Source organism: Palaemon carinicauda, chromosome 36 (assembly GCF_036898095.1).
Source record: "Palaemon carinicauda isolate YSFRI2023 chromosome 36, ASM3689809v2, whole genome shotgun sequence".
Classification (NCBI taxonomy): Eukaryota; Metazoa; Arthropoda; class Malacostraca; order Decapoda; family Palaemonidae; genus Palaemon; species Palaemon carinicauda.
Window position 1 is genome coordinate 66448760 of NC_090760.1, and position 22500 is coordinate 66471259.

Consider the following 22500-nt stretch of genomic DNA (forward strand, 5'->3'; position numbering starts at 1 on the left):
GTATTCATCAACCCCTCTCCCCTTACACTATAATATTCATCCACCCCTCTCTCCTTACAATAGAATATTCATCAACCTCTCTCCCATTACACTAAAATATTCATCTACCCCTCTCCCATTACACTATAATATTCATCGACTCATCTCCCCTTACACTATAATATTCATCAACCACTCGCCTCTTACACTATAATATTCATCGACACCTCTCCCATTAGCCATAAAATTCCTCAACCCCTCTCCCCTTACTCTAAAATATTCATCGACCCCTCTCTCTTTACAATATAATATTCATCTACCCCTCTCTCCTTACAATAGAGTATTCATCAACCCCTCTCCCCTTATCTATAAAATTCATCGACCCCTGTCCCCTCACACTATATTACTTTACTTACTTTGATGGCTGCTTTTCCGGTCCCATACAGCAGGGGAACCCCACTATCTACAGGACCTCCACTGTCGTTTTACCTTGTTCGTTCAGAGTATTTAACGTTTCATATCACGTATTGTTCATTTACTGTTAAATCGTCACTTTCAAAGGACTCATGAAATAAGAAAGTCTTCAGTTTACTCTTGAAAGCCTTAATGTCTTCAATCATTCGAATGTTTCGTGGAAGCTTGTTATATAGTCTCGGGACCGCATATTTAAAGGTTCTTGAGCCTAAAGTAGATATAAATCTAGGTTCCAACAGTTTGAAGCCATCTGTAACTATTCTCGTGTCGACACGATTTGTTGGCTGCGCAATATGTAGCAATTCTCTTTAGTATTTTGGACGACCGGTTCTGATAACTTGGTGGGTTATTGTACATATTTTAAATTGAATTCTCGCTTTAATCGGCAGCCAGTGTAAATTGATTAGTATAGGGGTAATCCTTTCTCTAGGTGGGACACCTTTTATCAGTCTTGCTCCTCTGTTTATTATGTTTTGTAATTTCTTAAGTTGGACTTTTGGTAAATTAGTAGAGTTGCAGTAGTCAATCCTGGTAATAACACAGTTTATCACAATTTTCTTAACAGAATTTTCGTCCAGGTACTTTTTTATAAACGCAATATTTCTTAGATGATAACCAGCACTTTTTATTACATTATTTATTTGGGCATTTAGAGACAGGTTACAGTCAAGAAATACACCTAGATCTCGAACTTTACTAGATATCGGCACCAAGTCATTATTTATGTTCATTTGAATATCACCTAAGTTTTTCACGCTGTTTCTCTTACCCACGACCATGAATTCAGTTTTGTTCTCATTTAATTTCAGTTGTTTAAATGTCATCTATTCTCTAACACTATCAAGGATTCGGTTTAGAGTTTCAGTAGAGTTATGTATATCATTTATGGAGAAGTAAAATTGTGTCATCTGCAAATAGTTTAAACTTCACGCCATGCCTTTGTAGCATTTTCGATAGACCAATAGTCTAGATGTAGAATAAGATTGGGCCAAGTACACTCCCCTGGGGTACCTCTCTGTTCAATGGTTCATATGATGAATAAGAGTTTCCAATTTGTACACAGTAATTTCTATCTACTAAGTAGTCTTTTAGGTATTCGAAAGCTTGATCTTCAACGCCGATGGACCGTAGATCATTTAGTAGCAGTTCATGCACAACTTTATCAAAAGCAGCACTGAGATCGAGCAATATTAAAATACCACATTTGTTTTCATCCATCATTTCTAGCATATCATTTACAATAGAGCAGATGGCTGTCTCCGTAGAGTATAGTTTTCTGTAGGCAGATTGGTTGTCAGGCAAAGCTTCTATTACTTCTAAGTGGTTGACCAGTTGTTCAAGAATTACATATTCAAGCACTTTTAAGACAAAGGATGGATTTGAAATAGGTCTATATGAGCTTAATTCCTGGTAGTCCAGTGCATTTTTCAGAACTGATGTGACTATAGCCATTTTCTCAGATTTAGGAAACTTACATTCATCAATGCTTGCATTTGCTATTCTCATTATTATTTCGGCTAGACTAGAAAAGTATCTCTCTCCAATTACTTCAGATATTGGCATAGGATCGATCACGCAGTTTGTTTTCTTTGCTGTCTTGATAATCCTGGTGATGTCATCTTGTGATATGTTGTTAAATCGTATTAATTTTGTCTGTGAGCCTGGTGTATCATTCATCTGATTTTGAGTATTTACAAATGATCTGGTTATGTTTTCAATTTTGTTTTTAAAGAATACTTGAAAATTATTTGCTAGTTCCTGGTTACTGTATCCATCAGGTAGCTTCTTTTCTTTTACATTTCCCATTATACCATTCAGGAGACGACATAACTTATTTATGTTTGTTGCTGCTTCGAGGATCTTTCTCTTACAGTATTCACTTTTTTTTCCTTCTGGCACGCAGCTGTTTTGTATTCTACCCAGGTACTTTCAGTCTTTAACCTATTAAACTTTCTTTCTTTACGTCTTTTTTCCCTCTTTTTTTACCAAAGTCTCTCCATCAAACCAAGGAGATTGGTCTTTTACAGTTATAGTATTTTCCATCGGTGGGCACATGGTATCATATTCACTTTTACTCACTTTATTGTAAGAGGTCATAAGACAGTTAGCACACTTAGCTCCTAACAGACGTTGGTCATCATGATCACAGGGAATGTTGATAGCATCATTCATTTTCTTTGTAACTTCTTCAATAAATACGGTAGGAGGAAAATTTGATTTATGTCTAAAGTTTTCTTTACTAATGCGTGTTTCTGTAGAGGTAGACTTAACGTAATAAGTTTGTGTACCGGGGAGATAGTACATTTCTCTTCGACTTTTATATCAGATACAATATTATTCATGACATCACTTATAATTAAGTCTAACGTATGACCAGTTAAAATGGTTGTGCAGTCGACATTATTCAATGGTCGATATGATTCTAGTAACTCACTAAATGCCAAAGCGTCAGGATTTGATGCGTCATCCGTCCAAAAATTGAAGTCTCCACAGATAACTATTTTGTTTTTTTTTTTCCATGATAATCATCCCAGTGAGAGCACCGAATTCTTCAAAAGGGATACTAGAGTTTGTTCTAGAAGGTTTATAGATTGCTACAAAGGATATTCTTCTATTTTTTTACGTAAATTTTATTTCCATATATTCAAAGCTTGTTACACTAATTCTTTTCAATGTTTTGAGATTTGAGTAACTTTTTTTAATAAAGAGTCCGACACCCCACCAGACCTACCTTCTAATTACACTATAAAATTCATCGAACCCTCTCCCCTTACACTATATCATCCATTCCCCCTTACTAATTACACTATAAAATTTATCGACCCCTCCCCCCTTTACACCATAATATTCATTGACCCCTCTCCCCTTAAACTATAATATTCGATGTACCCTCTCCCCTTACACTATAATATTCATCGACCCCTCTCCCCTTACACTATAATATTTATCAATCTATATCCCGTTACACTATAATATTCACCCACCCCTCTCCCCTTTTCTATAATATTCATTAACCCCTCTTCCCTTACACTATAAATATTCATCGACCCGTTCCCTTTATTATAATATTCACCGACCCTCTCTCATTACACTACAATATTCATCAACCCCTCTCCCCTTTACTATAATATTCATCAACCCCTCTCCCCTTTTCTATAATATTCATTGACCCCTCTCCCCTTTTCTATAATATTCATTGACCCCTCTCCCCTTTTCTAAAATATTCATTGACCCCTCTCCCCTTTTCTATAATATTCATCAACCCCTCTCCCCTTTTCTATAATATTCATTGACCCCTCTCCCCTTTTCTATAATATTCATTGACCCCTCTCCCCTTTACTATAATATTCATCAACCCCTCTCCCCTTTTCTATAATATTCATTGACCTCTCTCCCCTTACACTATAATATTCATCGACCCCTATCCTATTACACTATAATATTCATCAATCCCTCTCCCCTTTACTATAATATTCATCAACCCCTCTCCCCTTTTCTATAATATTCATTGACCCCTCTCCCCTTACACTATAATATTCATCGACCCCTATCCTATTACACTATAATATTCATCAATCCCTCTCCCCTTTACTATAATATTCATTGACCCCTCTCCCCTTTTCTATAATATTCATTGACCCCTCTCCCCTTTTCTATAATATTCATTGACCCCTCTCCCCTTTTCTATAATATTCATTGACCCCTCTCCCCTTTTCTATAATATTCATTGACCCCTCTCCCCTTTTCTATAATATTCATTGACCCCTCTCCCCTTTTCTATAATATTCATTGACCCCTCTCCCCTTTTCTATAATATTCATCAATCCCTCTCCCCTTTACTATAATATTCATCAACCCCTCTCCCCTTTTCTATAATATTCATTGACCCCTCTCCCCTTTTCTATAATATTCATCAATCCCTCTCCCCTTTACTATAATATTCATCAATCCCTCTCCCCTTTTCTATAATATTCATCAATCCCTCTCCCCTTTACTATAATATTCATCAATCCCTCTCCCCTTTACTATAATATTCATCAATCCCTCTCCCCTTTACTATAATATTCATCAATCCCTCTCCCCTTTACTATAATATTCATCAATCCCTCTCCCCTTACACTATAATATTCATCGACCCCTATCCTATTACACTATAATATTCATCAATCCCTCTCCCCTTTACTATAATATTCATCAACCCCTCTCCCCTTTTCTATAATATTCATTGACCCCTCTCCCCTTTACTATAATATTCATTGACCCCTCTCCCCTTTTCTATAATATTCATTGACCCCTCTCCCCTTACACTATAATATTCATCGACCCCTATCCTATTACACTATAATATTCATTGACCCCTCTCCCCTTTTCTATAATATTCATCAATCCCTCTCCCCTTTACTATAATATTCATCAACCCCTCTCCCCTTTTCTATAATATTCATTGATCCCTCTCCCCTTTTCTATAATATTCATCAATCCCTCTCCCCTTTACTATAATATTCATCAATCCCTCTCCCCTTTTCTATAATATTCATCAATCCCTCTCCCCTTTACTATAATATTCATCAATCCCTCTCCCCTTTACTATAATATTCATCAATCCCTCTCCCCTTTACTATAATATTCATCAATCCCTCTCCCCTTTTCTATAATATTCATCAATCCCTCTCCCCTTTACTATAATATTCATCAATCCCTCTCCCCTTTACTATAATATTCATCAATCCCTCTCCCCTTTACTATAATATTCATCAACCCCTCTCCCCCTTTTCTATAATATTCATCAATCCCTCTCCCCTTTACTATAATATTCATCAATCCCTCTCCCCTTTACTATAATATTCATCAATCCCTCTCCCCTTTACTATAATATTCATCAATCCCTCTCCCCTTTACTATAATATTCATCAACCCCTCTCCCCCTTTTCTATAATATTCATTGACCCCTCTCCCCTTTTCTATAATATTCATTGACCCCTCTCCCCTTACACTATAATATTCATCGACCCCTATCCTATTACACTATAATATTCATCAATCCCTCTCCCCTTTTCTATAATATTCATTGACCCCTCTCCCCTTACACTATAATATTCATCGACCCCTATCCTATTACACTATAATATTCATTGACCCCTCTCCCCTTTTCTATAATATTCATCAATCCCTCTCCCCTTTACTATAATATTCATCAACCCCTCTCCCCTTTACTATAATATTCATTGACCCCTCTCCCCTTTTCTATAATATTCATTGACCCCTCTCCCCTTTTCTATAATATTCATTGACCCCTCTCCCCTTTTCTATAATATTCATCAATCCCTCTCCCCTTTACTATAATATTCATCAACCCCTCTCCCCTTTTCTATAATATTCATTGACCCCTCTCCCCTTTTCTATAATATTCATTGACCCCTCTCCCCTTACACTATAAATATTCATCGACCCGTTCCCTTTATTATAATATTCACCGACCCTCTCTCATTACACTACAATATTCATCAACCCCTCTCCCCTTTACTATAATATTCATCAACCCCTCTCCCCTTTTCTATAATATTCATTGACCCCTCTCCCCTTTTCTATAATATTCATTGACCCCTCTCCCCTTTTCTATAATATTCATTGACCCCTCTCCCCTTTTCTATAATATTCATCAATCCCTCTCCCCTTTACTATAATATTCATCAACCCCTCTCCCCTTTTCTATAATATTCATTGACCCCTCTCCCCTTACACTATAATATTCATCGACCCCTATCCTATTACACTATAATATTCATCAATCCCTCTCCCCTTTACTATAATATTCATCAACCCCTCTCCCCTTTTCTATAATATTCATTGACCCCTCTCCCCTTTTCTATAATATTCATTGACCCCTCTCCCCTTACACTATAATATTCATCGACCCCTATCCTATTACACTATAATATTCATCAATCCCTCTCCCCTTTACTATAATATTCATCAACCCCTCTCCCCTTTTCTATAATATTCATTGACCCCTCTCCCCTTTTCTATAATATTCATTGACCCCTCTCCCCTTACACTATAATATTCATCGACCCCTATCCTATTACACTATAATATTCATCAATCCCTCTCCCCTTTACTATAATATTCATCAACCCCTCTCCCCTTTTCTATAATATTCATTGACCCCTCTCCCCTTTTCTATAATATTCATTGACCCCTCTCCCCTTACACTATAATATTCATCGACCCCTATCCTATTACACTATAATATTCATCAATCCCTCTCCCCTTTACTATAATATTCATCAACCCCTCTCCCCTTTTCTATAATATTCATTGACCCCTCTCCCCTTTTCTATAATATTCATCAATCCCTCTCCCCTTTACTATAATATTCATCAACCCCTCTCCCCTTTTCTATAATATTCATTGACCCCTCTCCCCTTTTCTATAATATTCATTGACCCCTCTCCCCTTTTCTATAATATTCATCAATCCCTCTCCCCTTTACTATAATATTCATCAACCCCTCTCCCCTTTTCTATAATATTCATTGACCCCTCTCCCCTTACACTATAATATTCATCGACCCCTATCCTATTACACTATAATATTCATCAATCCCTCTCCCCTTTACTATAATATTCATCAACCCCTCTCCCCTTTTCTATAATATTCATTGACCCCTCTCCCCTTTTCTATATTATTCATTGACCCCTCTCCCCTTACACTATAATATTCATCGACCCCTATCCTATTACACTATAATATTCATCAATCCCTCTCCCCTTTACTATAATATTCATCAACCCCTCTCCCCTTTTCTATAATATTCATTGACCCCTCTCCCCTTTTCTATAATATTCATTGACCCCTCTCCCCTTACACTATAATATTCATCGACCCCTATCCTATTACACTATAATATTCATCAATCCCTCTCCCCTTTTCTATAATATTCATTGACCCCTCTCCCCTTACACTATAATATTCATCGACCCCTATCCTATTACACTATAATATTCATTGACCCCTCTCCCCTTTTCTATAATATTCATCAATCCCTCTCCCCTTTACTATAATATTCATCAACCCCTCTCCCCTTTACTATAATATTCATTGACCCCTCTCCCCTTTTCTATAATATTCATTGACCCCTCTCCCCTTACACTATAATATTCATCGACCCCTATCCTATTACACTATAATATTCATTGACCCCTCTCCCCTTTTCTATAATATTCATCAACCCCTCTCCCCTTTTCTATAATATTCATTGACCCCTCTCCCCTTTACTATAATATTCATTGACCCCTCTCCCCTTTTCTATAATATTCATTGACCCCTCTCCCCTTACACTATAATATTCATCGACCCCTATCCTATTACACTATAATATTCATTGACCCCTCTCCCCTTTTCTATAATATTCATCAACCCCTCTCCCCTTTTCTATAATATTCATTGACCCCTCTCCCCTTTTCTATAATATTCATTGACCCCTCTCCCCTTACACTATAAATATTCATCGACCCGTTCCCTTTATTATAATATTCACCGACCCTCTCTCATTACACTACAATATTCATCAACCCCTCTCCCCTTTTCTATAATATTCATCAACCCCTCTCCCCTTTTCTATAATATTCATTGACCCCTCTCCCCTTACACTATAATATTCATCGACCCCTATCCTATTACACTATAATATTCATTGACCCCTCTCCCCTTTTCTATAATATTCATCAACCCCTCTCCCCTTTTCTATAATATTCATTGACCCCTCTCCCCTTTTCTATAATATTCATCAACCCCTCTCCCCTTTTCTATAATATTCATTGACCCCTCTCCCCTTACACTATAATATTCATCGACCCCTATCCTATTACACTATAATATTCATCAATCCCTCTCCCCTTTACTATAATATTCATCAACCCCTCTCCCCTTTTCTATAATATTCATTGACCCCTCTCCCCTTTACTATAATATTCATTGACCCCTCTCCCCTTACACTATAATATTCATCAACCCCTCTCCCCTTTACTATAATATTCATCAACCCCTCTCCCTTTACACTATAATATTCATTAACCCCTCTCCCCTTACACTATAAATATTCATCGACCCGTTCCCTTTATTATAATATTCACCGACCCTCTCTCATTACACTACAATATTCATCAACCCCTCTCCCCTTTTCTATAATATTCATTGACCCCTCTCCCCTTACACTATAATATTCATCGACCCCTATCCTATTACACTATAATATTCATTGACCCCTATCCTATTACACTATAATATTCATCAATCCCTCTCCCCTTTTCTATAATATTCATCAATCCCTCTCCCCTTTACTATAATATTCATTGACCCCTCTCCCCTTTTCTATAATATTCATTGACCCCTCTCCCCTTTTCTATAATATTCATTGACCCCTCTCCCCTTACACTATAATATTCATTGACCCCTCTCCCCTTTTCTATAATATTCATTGACCCCTCTCCCCTTTTCTATAATATTCATTGACCCCTCTCCCCTTACACTATAATATTCATTGACCCCTCTCCCCTTTTCTATAATATTCATTGACCCCTCTCCCCTTACACTATAATATTCATCGACCCCTATCCTATTACACTATAATATTCATTGACCCCTCTCCCCTTTTCTATAATATTCATCAATCCCTCTCCCCTTTACTATAATATTCATCAACCCCTCTCCCCTTTTCTATAATATTCATTGACCCCTCTCCCCTTTTCTATAATATTCATCAATCCCTCTCCCCTTTTCTATAATATTCATTGACCCCTCTCCCCTTACACTATAATATTCATCGACCCCTATCCTATTACACTATAATATTCATTGACCCCTCTCCCCTTTTCTATAATATTCATCAATCCCTCTCCCCTTTACTATAATATTCATCAACCCCTCTCCCCTTTTCTATAATATTCATTGACCCCTCTCCCCTTTTCTATAATATTCATCAATCCCTCTCCCCTTTTCTATAATATTCATTGACCCCTCTCCCCTTTTCTATAATATTCATTGACCCCTCTCCCCTTTTCTATAATATTCATTGACCCCTCTCCCCTTTTCTATAATATTCATTGACCCCTCTCCCCTTTTCTATAATATTCATTGACCCCTCTCCCCTTTTCTATAATATTCATTGACCCCTATCCTATTACACTATAATATTCATCAATCCCTCTCCCCTTTACTATAATATTCATCAACCCCTCTCCCCTTTTCTATAATATTCATTGACCCCTCTCCCCTTTTCTATAATATTCATTGACCCCTCTCCCCTTTTCTATAATATTCATCAATCCCTCTCCCCTTTACTATAATATTCATTGACCCCTCTCCCCTTTTCTATAATATTCATTGACCCCTCTCCCCTTTTCTATAATATTCATTGACCCCTCTCCCCTTTTCTATAATATTCATTGACCCCTCTCCCCTTTTCTATAATATTCATTGACCCCTCTCCCCTTTTCTATAATATTCATTGACCCCTCTCCCCTTTTCTATAATATTCATTGACCCCTCTCCCCTTTTCTATAATATTCATTGACCCCTCTCCCCTTTTCTATAATATTCATCAATCCCTCTCCCCTTTTCTATAATATTCATTGACCCCTCTCCCCTTTTCTATAATATTCATTGACCCCTCTCCCCTTTTCTATAATATTCATTGACCCCTCTCCCCTTTTCTATAATATTCATTGACCCCTCTCCCCTTTTCTATAATATTCATTGACCCCTCTCCCCTTTACTATAATATTCATTGACCCCTCTCCCCTTTTCTATAATATTCATTGACCCCTCTCCCCTTTTCTATAATATTCATCAATCCCTCTCCCCTTTACTATAATATTCATTGACCCCTCTCCCCTTTTCTATAATATTCATTGACCCCTCTCCCCTTACACTATAATATTCATCGACCCCTATCCTATTACACTATAATATTCATTGACCCCTCTCCCCTTTTCTATAATATTCATCAATCCCTCTCCCCTTTACTATAATATTCATCAACCCCTCTCCCCTTTTCTATAATATTCATTGACCCCTCTCCCCTTTTCTATAATATTCATCAATCCCTCTCCCCTTTACTATAATATTCATCAACCCCTCTCCCCTTTTCTATAATATTCATTGACCCCTCTCCCCTTTTCTATAATATTCATCAATCCCTCTCCCCTTTACTATAATATTCATCAACCCCTCTCCCCTTTTCTATAATATTCATTGACCCCTCTCCCCTTTTCTATAATATTCATCAACCCCTCTCCCCTTTTCTATAATATTCATTGACCCCTCTCCCCTTACACTATAATATTCATCGACCCCTATCCTATTACACTATAATATTCATTGACCCCTCTCCCCTTTTCTATAATATTCATCAATCCCTCTCCCCTTTACTATAACATTCATCAACCCCTCTCCCCTTTTCTATAATATTCATTGACCCCTCTCCCCTTACACTATAATATTCATCGACCCCTATCCTATTACACTATAATATTCATTGACCCCTCTCCCCTTTTCTATAATATTCATCAATCCCTCTCCCCTTTACTATAATATTCATCAACCCCTCTCCCCTTTTCTATAATATTCATTGACCCCTCTCCCCTTTTCTATAATATTCATTGACCCCTCTCCCCTTACACTATAATATTCATCGACCCCTATCCTATTACACTATAATATTCATTGACCCCTCTCCCCTTTTCTATAATATTCATCAATCCCTCTCCCCTTTACTATAATATTCATCAACCCCTCTCCCCTTTTCTATAATATTCATTGACCCCTCTCCCCTTACACTATAATATTCATCGACCCCTATCCTATTACACTATAATATCCATTGACCCCTCTCCCCTTTTCTATAATATTCATCAATCCCTCTCCCCTTTACTATAATATTCATCAACCCCTCTCCCCTTTTCTATAATATTCATTGACCCCTCTCCCCTTTTCTATAATATTCATCAATCCCTCTCCCCTTTACTATAATATTCATCAACCCCTCTCCCCTTTTCTATAATATTCATTGACCCCTCTCCCCTTTTCTATAATATTCATCAACCCCTCTCCCCTTTTCTATAATATTCATTGACCCCTCTCCCCTTACACTATAATATTCATCGACCCCTATCCTATTACACTATAATATTCATTGACCCCTCTCCCCTTTTCTATAATATTCATCAATCCCTCTCCCCTTTACTATAATATTCATCAACCCCTCTCCCCTTTTCTATAATATTCATTGACCCCTCTCCCCTTACACTATAATATTCATCGACCCCTATCCTATTACACTATAATATTCATTGACCCCTCTCCCCTTTTCTATAATATTCATCAATCCCTCTCCCCTTTACTATAATATTCATCAACCCCTCTCCCCTTTTCTATAATATTCATTGACCCCTCTCCCCTTTTCTATAATATTCATTGACCCCTCTCCCCTTTTCTATAATATTCATCAATCCCTCTCCCCTTTACTATAATATTCATCAACCCCTCTCCCCTTTTCTATAATATTCATTGACCCCTCTCCCCTTTTCTATAATATTCATCAACCCCTCTCCCCTTTTCTATAATATTCATTGACCCCTCTCCCCTTTTCTATAATATTCATTGACCCCTCTCCCCTTTACTATAATATTCATCAACCCCTCTCCCCTTTACTATAATATTCATCAACCCCTCTCCCCTTTTCTATAATATTCATTGACCCCTCTCCCCTTTTCTATAATATTCATTGACCCCTCTCCCCTTTACTATAATATTCATTGACCCCTATCCTATTACACTATAATATTCATTGACCCCTCTCCCCTTTTCTATAATATTCATCAACCCCTCTCCCCTTTTCTATAATATTCATTGACCCCTCTCCCCTTTTCTATAATATTCATTGACCCCTCTCCCCTTTTCTATAATATTCATTGACCCCTCTCCCCTTTTCTATAATATTCATTGACCCCTCTCCCCTTTTCTATAATATTCATCAACCCCTCTCCCCTTTTCTATAATATTCATTGACCCCTCTCCCCTTACACTATAATATTCATCAACCCCTCTCCCCTTTACTATAATATTCATCAACCCCTCTCCCTTTACACTATAATATTCATCGACCCCTCTTCCCTTACACTATAATATTCATCGACTCCTCTCCCCTTACACTATAATATTCATGGACCTCTCTCCCCTTACACTACAATATTCATCGACCCCTCTTCCCTTACACTATAATATTCATCGACTCCTCTCCCCTTACACTATAATATTCATGGACCTCTCTCCCCTTACACTACAATATTCATCGACCCCTCTTCCCTTACACTATAATATTCATCGACTCCTCTCCCCTTACACTATAATATTCATGGACCTCTCTCCCCTTACACTACAATATTCATCGACCCCTCTTCCCTTACACTATAATATTCATCGACTCCTCTCCCCTTACACTATAATATTCATCGACTCCTCTCCCCTTACACTATAATATTCATGGACCTCTCTCCCCTTACACTACAATATTCATCGACCCCTCTTCCCTTACACTATAATATTCATCGACTCCTCTCCCCTTACACTATAATATTCATGGACCTCTCCCCTTACACTATAATATTCATCGAACCCTCTCCCTTCCCCTAGAGAACTCTAAGATGCACCGAGTGAATAGACGCCCGTGAAGGAGAGTGTGAAGGAGATGAAAAGGAAAGACGTTTTGTCTCATGGACCTAAGGAGAGTAGACTGGAGAGGCTATACAGTTAAGGAGCTTTGAAGGGGCCTCACTCCATGTGTCTCGTCTCCTCATGTAAGGTGCCCTGGTGCTTCTTCTCCCGATTTACGTGGGATATATCGTAAGTCAAGACATTTTACGTCTGCTTAAGTCAGCTCTGATAGTTATATGGGATTTATATTGGTACTAAAAGATTTTTCATGAATCGAGTAATCTTGGTGTGTAGGTTATGTTTATTGACGATATTGAACAGAGCTAATTTTTAATATCTAACTAAATATGTTTCATGAAATTTAGATTAGCTAATGACTAACAACTAATTATGATCTACAATACTGAAATTAGTTAGTAAATGATGACTAAGTATAATATATGAAATTATTATCATATGATATTTAATAAATAAATATGATCTGTGTTATTGGAATCAGCTGACTTATATCTTAACATATGCTCTTGAAATAAGTTTATTTAAAATTTCATAAAAAAATCTTGAATGTTGAAATTGGCTGACAAATATCTGTATAAAATCTATGAATTAGAAATTAGCTAATGAAAAATATCTGTATAAAATCTATGAATTAGAAATTAGCTAATGGCAAATACATATTTAAAATCTATGAATTAGAAATTAGATAATGACAAATATCTATATAAAATCTATGAATTAGGAATTAGCTAATGAAAAATATCTATATAAAATCTATGAATTAGAAATAAGCTACTGACAACTATCTAAATAAAATCTATTAATTAGAAATTTGCTAATGACAAATATCTATATAAAATCTATGAATTAAAAATTAGCTAATGACAAATATCGAGGGTCCAAGAAATCATAGATCACAAGAACATACACACACACACATTTACTTATAAAAATAGCGAGAACTTAGCTCCTTCAATTTCATTCTTTTCATTTTACTTTAGGTTTATTTCTATCATTTTTCTTCCTTTCTTTTAATTACTCAAATTATTAATCTTCTAGAAACATTTTATGTACTTCCCTCTATTCATTATTTCCTTCTTATCCTCTAACTTTTGTTCTAATTTCCTACATTTTCTTTATTTCATAGAAATTCGTAACAAGAAACAAAAACATGAATAAGAGAAGTCACAAACATTATAATCAACAAACAAACTCATACGTATATAAAAACATAACCTATAAACTACAGTAAATCAAAGGATATCAGAAAAAAGTACGATATATATATCATCATCATCATCATCATCATCATCATCATCTCCTACGCCTATTGACGCAAAAGGCCTCGGTTATATTTCCCCAGTCATCTCTACCTTGAGCTTTTAATTCAGTACTGCTGAATTCATCATCTCCTACTTCGCGCTTCATAGTCCTCAGCCAGGTAGGCCTGAGTCTTCCAACTCATCTAGTGCCATGTGGAGCCCAGTTGAAAGTTTGGTGAACTAATCTCTCTTGTGAGTGCGAAGGGCATGACCAAACCATCCCCATCTACCCCTCACAATGATCTGACACGTATATATATATATATATATATATATATATATATATATATATATATATATATATATATATATATATATATATATATATATATATATATATGCATGTATATATATATATATATATATATATATATATATATGTATGTATATATACATATGTATGTATGTATATATATATAAACATATATATACATATATATATACATATATATATATATATATATATATATATATATATATATATATATATATATACCATACAACCAATTATGTGTCGTTTCTTTTCCTTTAGGACGAAGGACAAAGTATCAAGGTTTCTTGTCCCCTTGCAGGACTTGGCCACCGGACATATCTTTTCCGTCCAAAAGACTTCCCTCTTTCGAGAAACTTCCGGGCCATTATATTTTCGGGTCTCTTCGAAACCCGCGGAGACGTCGTTGAGTCCATGGATGAAGTGTTAGTATTTCTATTTCAAAGATTAATAATATTTGTAGATTTTTCTTTTCTTTTTTTTTCTTTTTTTGAGATGATATTCATTTTTGGCTAAATCCGGGACGAGAATAAATGACATTTAATAAAAAGAATATTGTTAAATGGCTTTAAATGAGAACGTCGTTATTGTTAAATTGTTTTTCGTATTTTTTTCATTTTTTTAATTATTTGAACCATGAAGACGATTCAAAAGAACTATTTAAATTTTGAAATATATATCGAGTAAATATATATATATATATATATATATATATATATATGTGTGTGTGTGTGTGTGTGTGTATATAACATACACACAGACATATATATATATATATATATATATATATATATATATATATATTTATATATATATATATATATATATATGCATATATATATCATATATATATAAATATATAATATATATATTTATATATATATATATATATTCATATATATATATATATATGCAGAGAGAGAGAGAGAGAGAGAGAGAGAGAGAGAGAGAGAGAGAGAGAGAGAGAGAGAGAGAGAGAGAGAGAGAGAGAGAGAGCAAACCCTCCAACCCTAAATAACAACCAATATGAACTGAAGAGTCTAATCCCAAAATGCTTGATATATCACCCTATGAAAATGACGATAAGCTCCCATTCAGTATTATGACAAATGACCATTTGTTGTCTCTGATTAACAAAACATCATTATGTAAATCTACCTTTTTTATTTAGATATAGATTTAGATATAGGAGGCAAAATGCGTGTAATGTTTTGATGTGAGTAGATATAAATATATATATATATATATATATATATATATATATATATATATATATATATATGTATATATATAGATATGTGTATATATAGATAGGGAGAGAGATGTATTATATATGTATTTATAAACTGTATACATTTATGTATATTTCTATACAAATATATTTACTTATGTATATACTTATACTTATATGTCTATATGTATATATATGTATGCATATACATCTATATATGTGTGTGTAAAAGTATATATATATATATATATATATATATATATATATATATATATATACATATATATATATATATATACATATATATATATATATATATATATATATATATATATAAATCTCTCTCTCTCTCTCTCTCTCTCTCTCTCTCTCTCTATATATATATATATATATATATATATATATATGTATATATACATATATATACATATATATATACATATATATATATATAAACACACACACACACAAATATATATATATATATATATATATATCCTTTAAACCGCTGTATTTATATATACATACGTATATGTATAAATATAAATAAAGATCTATATATGCATATATAGGCCTTTATATATATATATATATATATATATGTGTGTGTGTGTGTGTGTGTGTGTATATATATATACACTATATATGTATAAAAACCTACGCCCAATGATAGGTCTTATACAGGCAAATACATATAGAAAAAAAAAACTTCAAATGGGCCCAGAATTGATTTAAATACATAGAAATATAAACAAACGTCGTTTCCCCATCAAATAAAACCAGAACATTTTAAAGAAAAAACACACTGAGAATATAAAAATACACGGAATTCATGAGGGCAATAAACCCGTATTAAACAAAGTATGAACATTACCTCATTTATGTATTTTTTTATTATTATTATTATTATTATTATTATTATTATTATTATTATTATTATTATTATTATTATTATTGTCAAGACAAATAATCATGAAAGTGAACATTTAAGTTAAATGCCTGATTATCAGGTGACCAGTCGCAAAGAAAAAGTATTTTATATGTTTAAAGGTAACTCATGAACGGCAGAGGCAAGGGACAGTGACAATAACCAAGCAGGACAATGCTCTAGTGAGTCTAGAGACCGTCCTTGTATACATATGATCAGCAACCAAGTCCCCTCTCTGCCCAAGTTAGCCACAAGGAAGGCAAGGCAATGGCTGCTGATAACTCAGCAGTTAGACTTATAGGCTCCCCCAAGCTCTATATCCTTAGCACAGAATACAAGAAACTTTTGAGCTTGAGTGGGTCTCGAACCCCGGTTCAAGAGATTACCAGGCAAGGACGTTTCCAATAGGCTACCAGAGCATAATAATAGACTATTCAATCTCTCAACATTTAAAAGTCGCTCACGAATACCAAGCATCCTCTCCACTCAAGCCAGGACCAAGGAGGGCCAGGCAATGGCTAGTAATAACTCAGCAGGTAGACCTATAGGCTCCCCCAAATCCCCCATTCCTACTTCACAAGGATATTGAGGTTGCACACTCACTACTAGAAACTATCAAGTTTGAGTGGGTCATGAACCCCAGTCCAGCAGATCACCAGGCAGAGACTTTTCCTATAGGCCACCACAAAATAAATATGAAAAATAGATCGTTTTTCAGTCCCTTACCTGAACACCATCATCTCCTGGCGATCGGCCTCTCTGTAGATTCTGAAGTACATGACGAGCATGATGATTCCTGGAATCCAGAAGGACATGCTGGAAGACACCAGGGCGTACGCCAAATTCACCTTGAACTCACACAGGCCCGGCGTTGACGCCATAAGGTCCAGCTGTTTCTGTGGGAGAAAGAAATAAAGGTATTGTTTTATATTACGTTCAAGAGTATCTTGTACCAACCGTGTGTCACTCCGGGGTCACCAATGTGACAGGCCGAGAGAAGGTTGTGACTCAGTTGCTTTCATCCTGCCTTTGAGTCACAACCTTCTCTCGGCCCGTCACATTGGTGACCCCGGAGTGACACACGGTTGGTACAATCTGTTTGGGGAAAGAAATAATCATAAGTAAGTCCTGCTGCTTTTGTTGAGGGTAGGCTGAAAATTATATATGTAATGTACATAAGGTCTAGCTGTTTTTATTAAAAAAAAAATTTAAATTTCTGACTATTCATGAGGTCCTTCTACAGATAAAAGTTGAGAATACTGACTCTAGGAGTAGATAAGTTTCAGCCCTTTCTAGAGGGAAAAAGTTCAGAATGCTGACTGTAGATAAGGTCCAACTGTTTCTACAGAAAAAAAATTTAAATTTTGACTATAGATAATATCTAGCTATTTCTATAGAAAAAAAATAGTTCAAAATTCTGATATGAGCTCCATCTGTTTCTATAGAAAAAAAAATAATTTCTGGCTATATATAGATGATGCCCAGCTGTTTCTATGGACAAAAGGTTGAAAATGCTATATAGGCTATAGATAAGGACCACCTGTTTAAAGAGAAAAAAATCAAATTTTGAATATAGATAAGGTTCAGCTAATTATAAAAAAATCTTTAGCTTTTTCTATAGAAGGAAAGCATAAATGCTAACTAAAGATAATGTCCAGCTGTTTCTAGAGAAAAAAAGGAAATGCTAACCTTAGACCTAATTCAGCTTTTTTCCACAGTATATATATGTATATACATATATATATATATATATATATATATATATATATATATATATATATATATATATATGTGTGTATATATATATATATATATATATATATATAGACACACACATATATATATATATATATATATATATATATATATACACACACACATATATATATATATATATATATATATGTATATATATATATATGTGTGTATGTATATACTGTATATATATATATATATATATATATATATATATATATATATATATATGTACATATATATATATAATTTATATATATATATATATGTGTGTGTGTGTATATATATATATATATATATATATATATATATATATATATGTGTGTGTGTGTGTGTGTGTGTGTATATATATATATATATATATATATATATATATATATATATATATCTATATATATATATATATATATATATATATATATATATATATATATATATATACATATATCAGATTGAATCTTCCTTAGCACGAAGATAGCTTAATATATGGAAGTCCACATGAGGAAAATTAAAAGATAAAGTGTATATATAGAAATGCTCTACAGTTTCGTCTGTCACTGGACCTCTCCTTAGAGCGTGTATTAATAAACGCTCAAAAAAATTGATTCCAGGTATTAAGATTAATACAATTTTGAAGTTTTCGAAAAAAAAAAAAAACTAAAATGCATATTATATTTTTTTCTGACTTCTTTGTTTAAATTAATACAATTTTGATCTTTTAGAAAAAGTCGAAATTCATGTGGTAACATTTGGTATTTCTAATTTCTTAGAGGTTTTAACATTAATAAAATTTTGATATTTCAGAAAAAGAATTTTTTTCAGATGTTTATCTTTGTATCGTATTTTCATATTATTTATGAAATATTAAGGTTTTGTATCAACCGAATACAGAGATGATAATCACATTAAATTGATTCTTGAAATTTTCAAAATCTATTTCAAATTAATCTGTGATTAATATGATTATAAATCTCTTTTAGAAATTCAACCACAATAAATTGGGGTTTTGCAAATACATTTTGTTTATAGAAATAGAAAGTGAAAATAGAAAGCTCATGAATTGATTCTTGAAAATTGTCAAAATATATTCCAAATGAATCGAAAATTAATATGATTGTAAACCTTTAGAAATTCATTCGATAAAGAATTGAATTTTGCAAAACATTTCTATTTATAGATATAAGAATGGAAGATAGAAAGTTCTAATATGGATACATTCAACTATCCATTCTGTGCACGCTTCCATTTAAAGGTTTAAAGGCCCCTCATAAATGACAGAGACAAGGGACAGTGACATTGCCATATCAAGCAGGCCAGTACCATAGACACTGAACATATATTCATATGATCAGCGCCCAAGCCCCCACTCCCCCCAAGCTAGGACTAAGGAAGGCCAGGCAGTGGCTGCTGATGACTCAGAAGATAGGCCTATATGCTCTCCCAAAACCCCCATTCTTAGCTCATAAGGATGGTGAGGTTGCAGCTATCAAAGAAACTAACGACTTTGAACGGGATTCGAACCCCATTATGGCATTCACCAGTCAGAGACGTTACCACATTGGCCACCACAACCCTAAATTTGTCCCATAAACCTTTTATTAAACTACTTTGCTTTCTTTATAGTTTATGGTCTCTACTTAACAACGCAATTCCCATACTTTTTGTTAATTTATTCCTTCCCTTCTTTTCAATAGATTATAAATTCTTTTCTTTATTTTTATTCCGTTTTTTGTTGCTTTTTTTCCATATTTGAAAAAAATCTTGATATTGTTATTTCCTTTACTGAATTTTCTATACTTTAAGTTTCTCTTTTCTTTTTCTTCTTAACAAAATATTTTTCTTTCTTTTCCTCCCATTCTCCCTTGATTCATTCCAATATTTTTTCCCAATTTTGTTATTATAATTATTATTGTCACATCATCATCCAAATTTTGCTCTCTCTCTCTCTCTCTCTCTCTCTCTCTCTCTCTCTCCTTCTTGGACGGGACAAGATGAATTTCAAGTCACGCCTTGAGAGGCTCTACTTCACAATACCATCTTTTATGCATTTTCTCGTTTTTATTTCGGGAAAGAGGTGAAGGGTCCCAAAATATACATTATTACAGCTTTTATATATATATATATATATATATATATATATATATATATATATATATATATATATATACATATATATATATATATATATATATATATATATATATATATATATATATATCCTCTTCATCGTTATAAGCCATTATTAGTCCACTGCAGAACAAAGTCCTCAGACATGTCCTTCTAATCGCGTCTATTAATGGTCTTTCTGTTCTAGTCCACACCGACAAAATTTTCTTAGCTCGTCAATCCATCGTCTTTCTTCCTTCCCCAGCTTCTTTTTCAATCACTAGGGACCCATTCAGTTATTTTTAATGTCCATTTATTATCGGTCATTCTCATTATATGTCCTGCCCATGTCCATTTCTCTTGCTTACATGTTGTTAGAATATCCTCTACTTTAGTTTGTGTGTACATTTACACACACTGTCATCTTACAATTCTCATTCCCTTGGTCTTAGATATATTTATTTTCATTCCAATCAAACCATTGTTCTCTAGTCTAAGGTGGTGCCGTAGCCTCTGTATCACGGTCTTCCGCTGTCTTGGGTTAGAGTTCTCTTGCTTGAAGGTACACTAGAGCACAATATTCTTTCTTATTTCTCTTCCTCTTTTTTTTTTCTTTTTTTTTAGAAGTTTCTATACTTTCTTCAACGAACCTCAGTATTTACAGCGAATTTTAAATTACGACAATTCTCGCTTTTTACGACGATCTAGAATATACGACGATTTCCATTCTACGACGATCATCGCTATTTACGACGATGTCCTGTAGGACCCATGCTATCAATGACAATCCTTCGGTATCCGCTCTCACTAAAGGCGATTACTTTTATTTCTGACGGTCCTAGCTATTTAAGACTATTTGCTATTTACGACTATTTGCTATTCATTAGAATCATTGCCACAATTGGAAGCCATCCTTGATATCTATGATTAAACCTCATTGTTCAGAAATCCTTTGATGTCAGTCACAAAATAGCAGGAAATGCCACCTCAATCAGAACTAGCATTTTTCACCAACACTTCAAAACTAAAAATGAAATTTATATTTGTTTTGAATTAATGATGACAAAGCATTGTTCTTGTCTTCTGTCTACCAGGCAATGGGACGACCGAAAATATTTCATATTTGTGTTGGAGGTGTTATTTGTGTGTGTGTGTGTGTGTGTATGTGTGTTCACATAAGGTAGCCAGTCCCACACGAAACCATAAATAAACTGTTTGCGGGTATTTCACCACTTCCCATGAGCTAAATCTAGATGTCTTTGTATGGATATGGTGATGGAATACAAAAAACCCTATTTTAGAACCACTATTTGTAGCAACCGTATGCAGAGATTGAAATAAAAAACGGAGTCTGATCATTCCACATGTGTTTGTAAGATGCAATACCTGGAAAATGTGAATACCTTTACTGGATCGTCGCATTTCCTTTATGTACCACTCGCTAATTATGATTATAAAACCTCGTAGGTGGATAGGCTTTAATTAGTTTACAGATTAACACTGACACAGTGGTTTCAGAGAAATAGGTAATGATATTTTGTTATAAATATCACTTGATTGATAACCTGGTTAGGAAATATGATTTACACGAGTCTACTTTAGTTTGATGATTTGCGTTTTTATGTCGAGGTAGATGCGAAGCTTTAGTAACAATTTGACTGGCCAGACAGTACTACATTGGATCCCTCTCTCTGGTTACGGCTTATTTCATCTTTTCCTACAC

At 34.3% G+C, this 22500-nt stretch overlaps 1 protein-coding gene across 1 annotated transcript in view; it reads right to left on the bottom strand.

Moving 5' to 3' along the window:
- Window positions 1-22500, bottom strand: part of LOC137628860 (octopamine receptor beta-2R-like) — a 561435-nt gene that overhangs the window by 343703 nt on the left and 195232 nt on the right. Inside the window, exon 4 of the mRNA XM_068360111.1 lies at window positions 17643-17812. Coding sequence (XP_068216212.1) covers window positions 17643-17812 — 170 coding nt within the window. The remainder of the gene's footprint in view (window positions 1-17642; window positions 17813-22500) is intronic.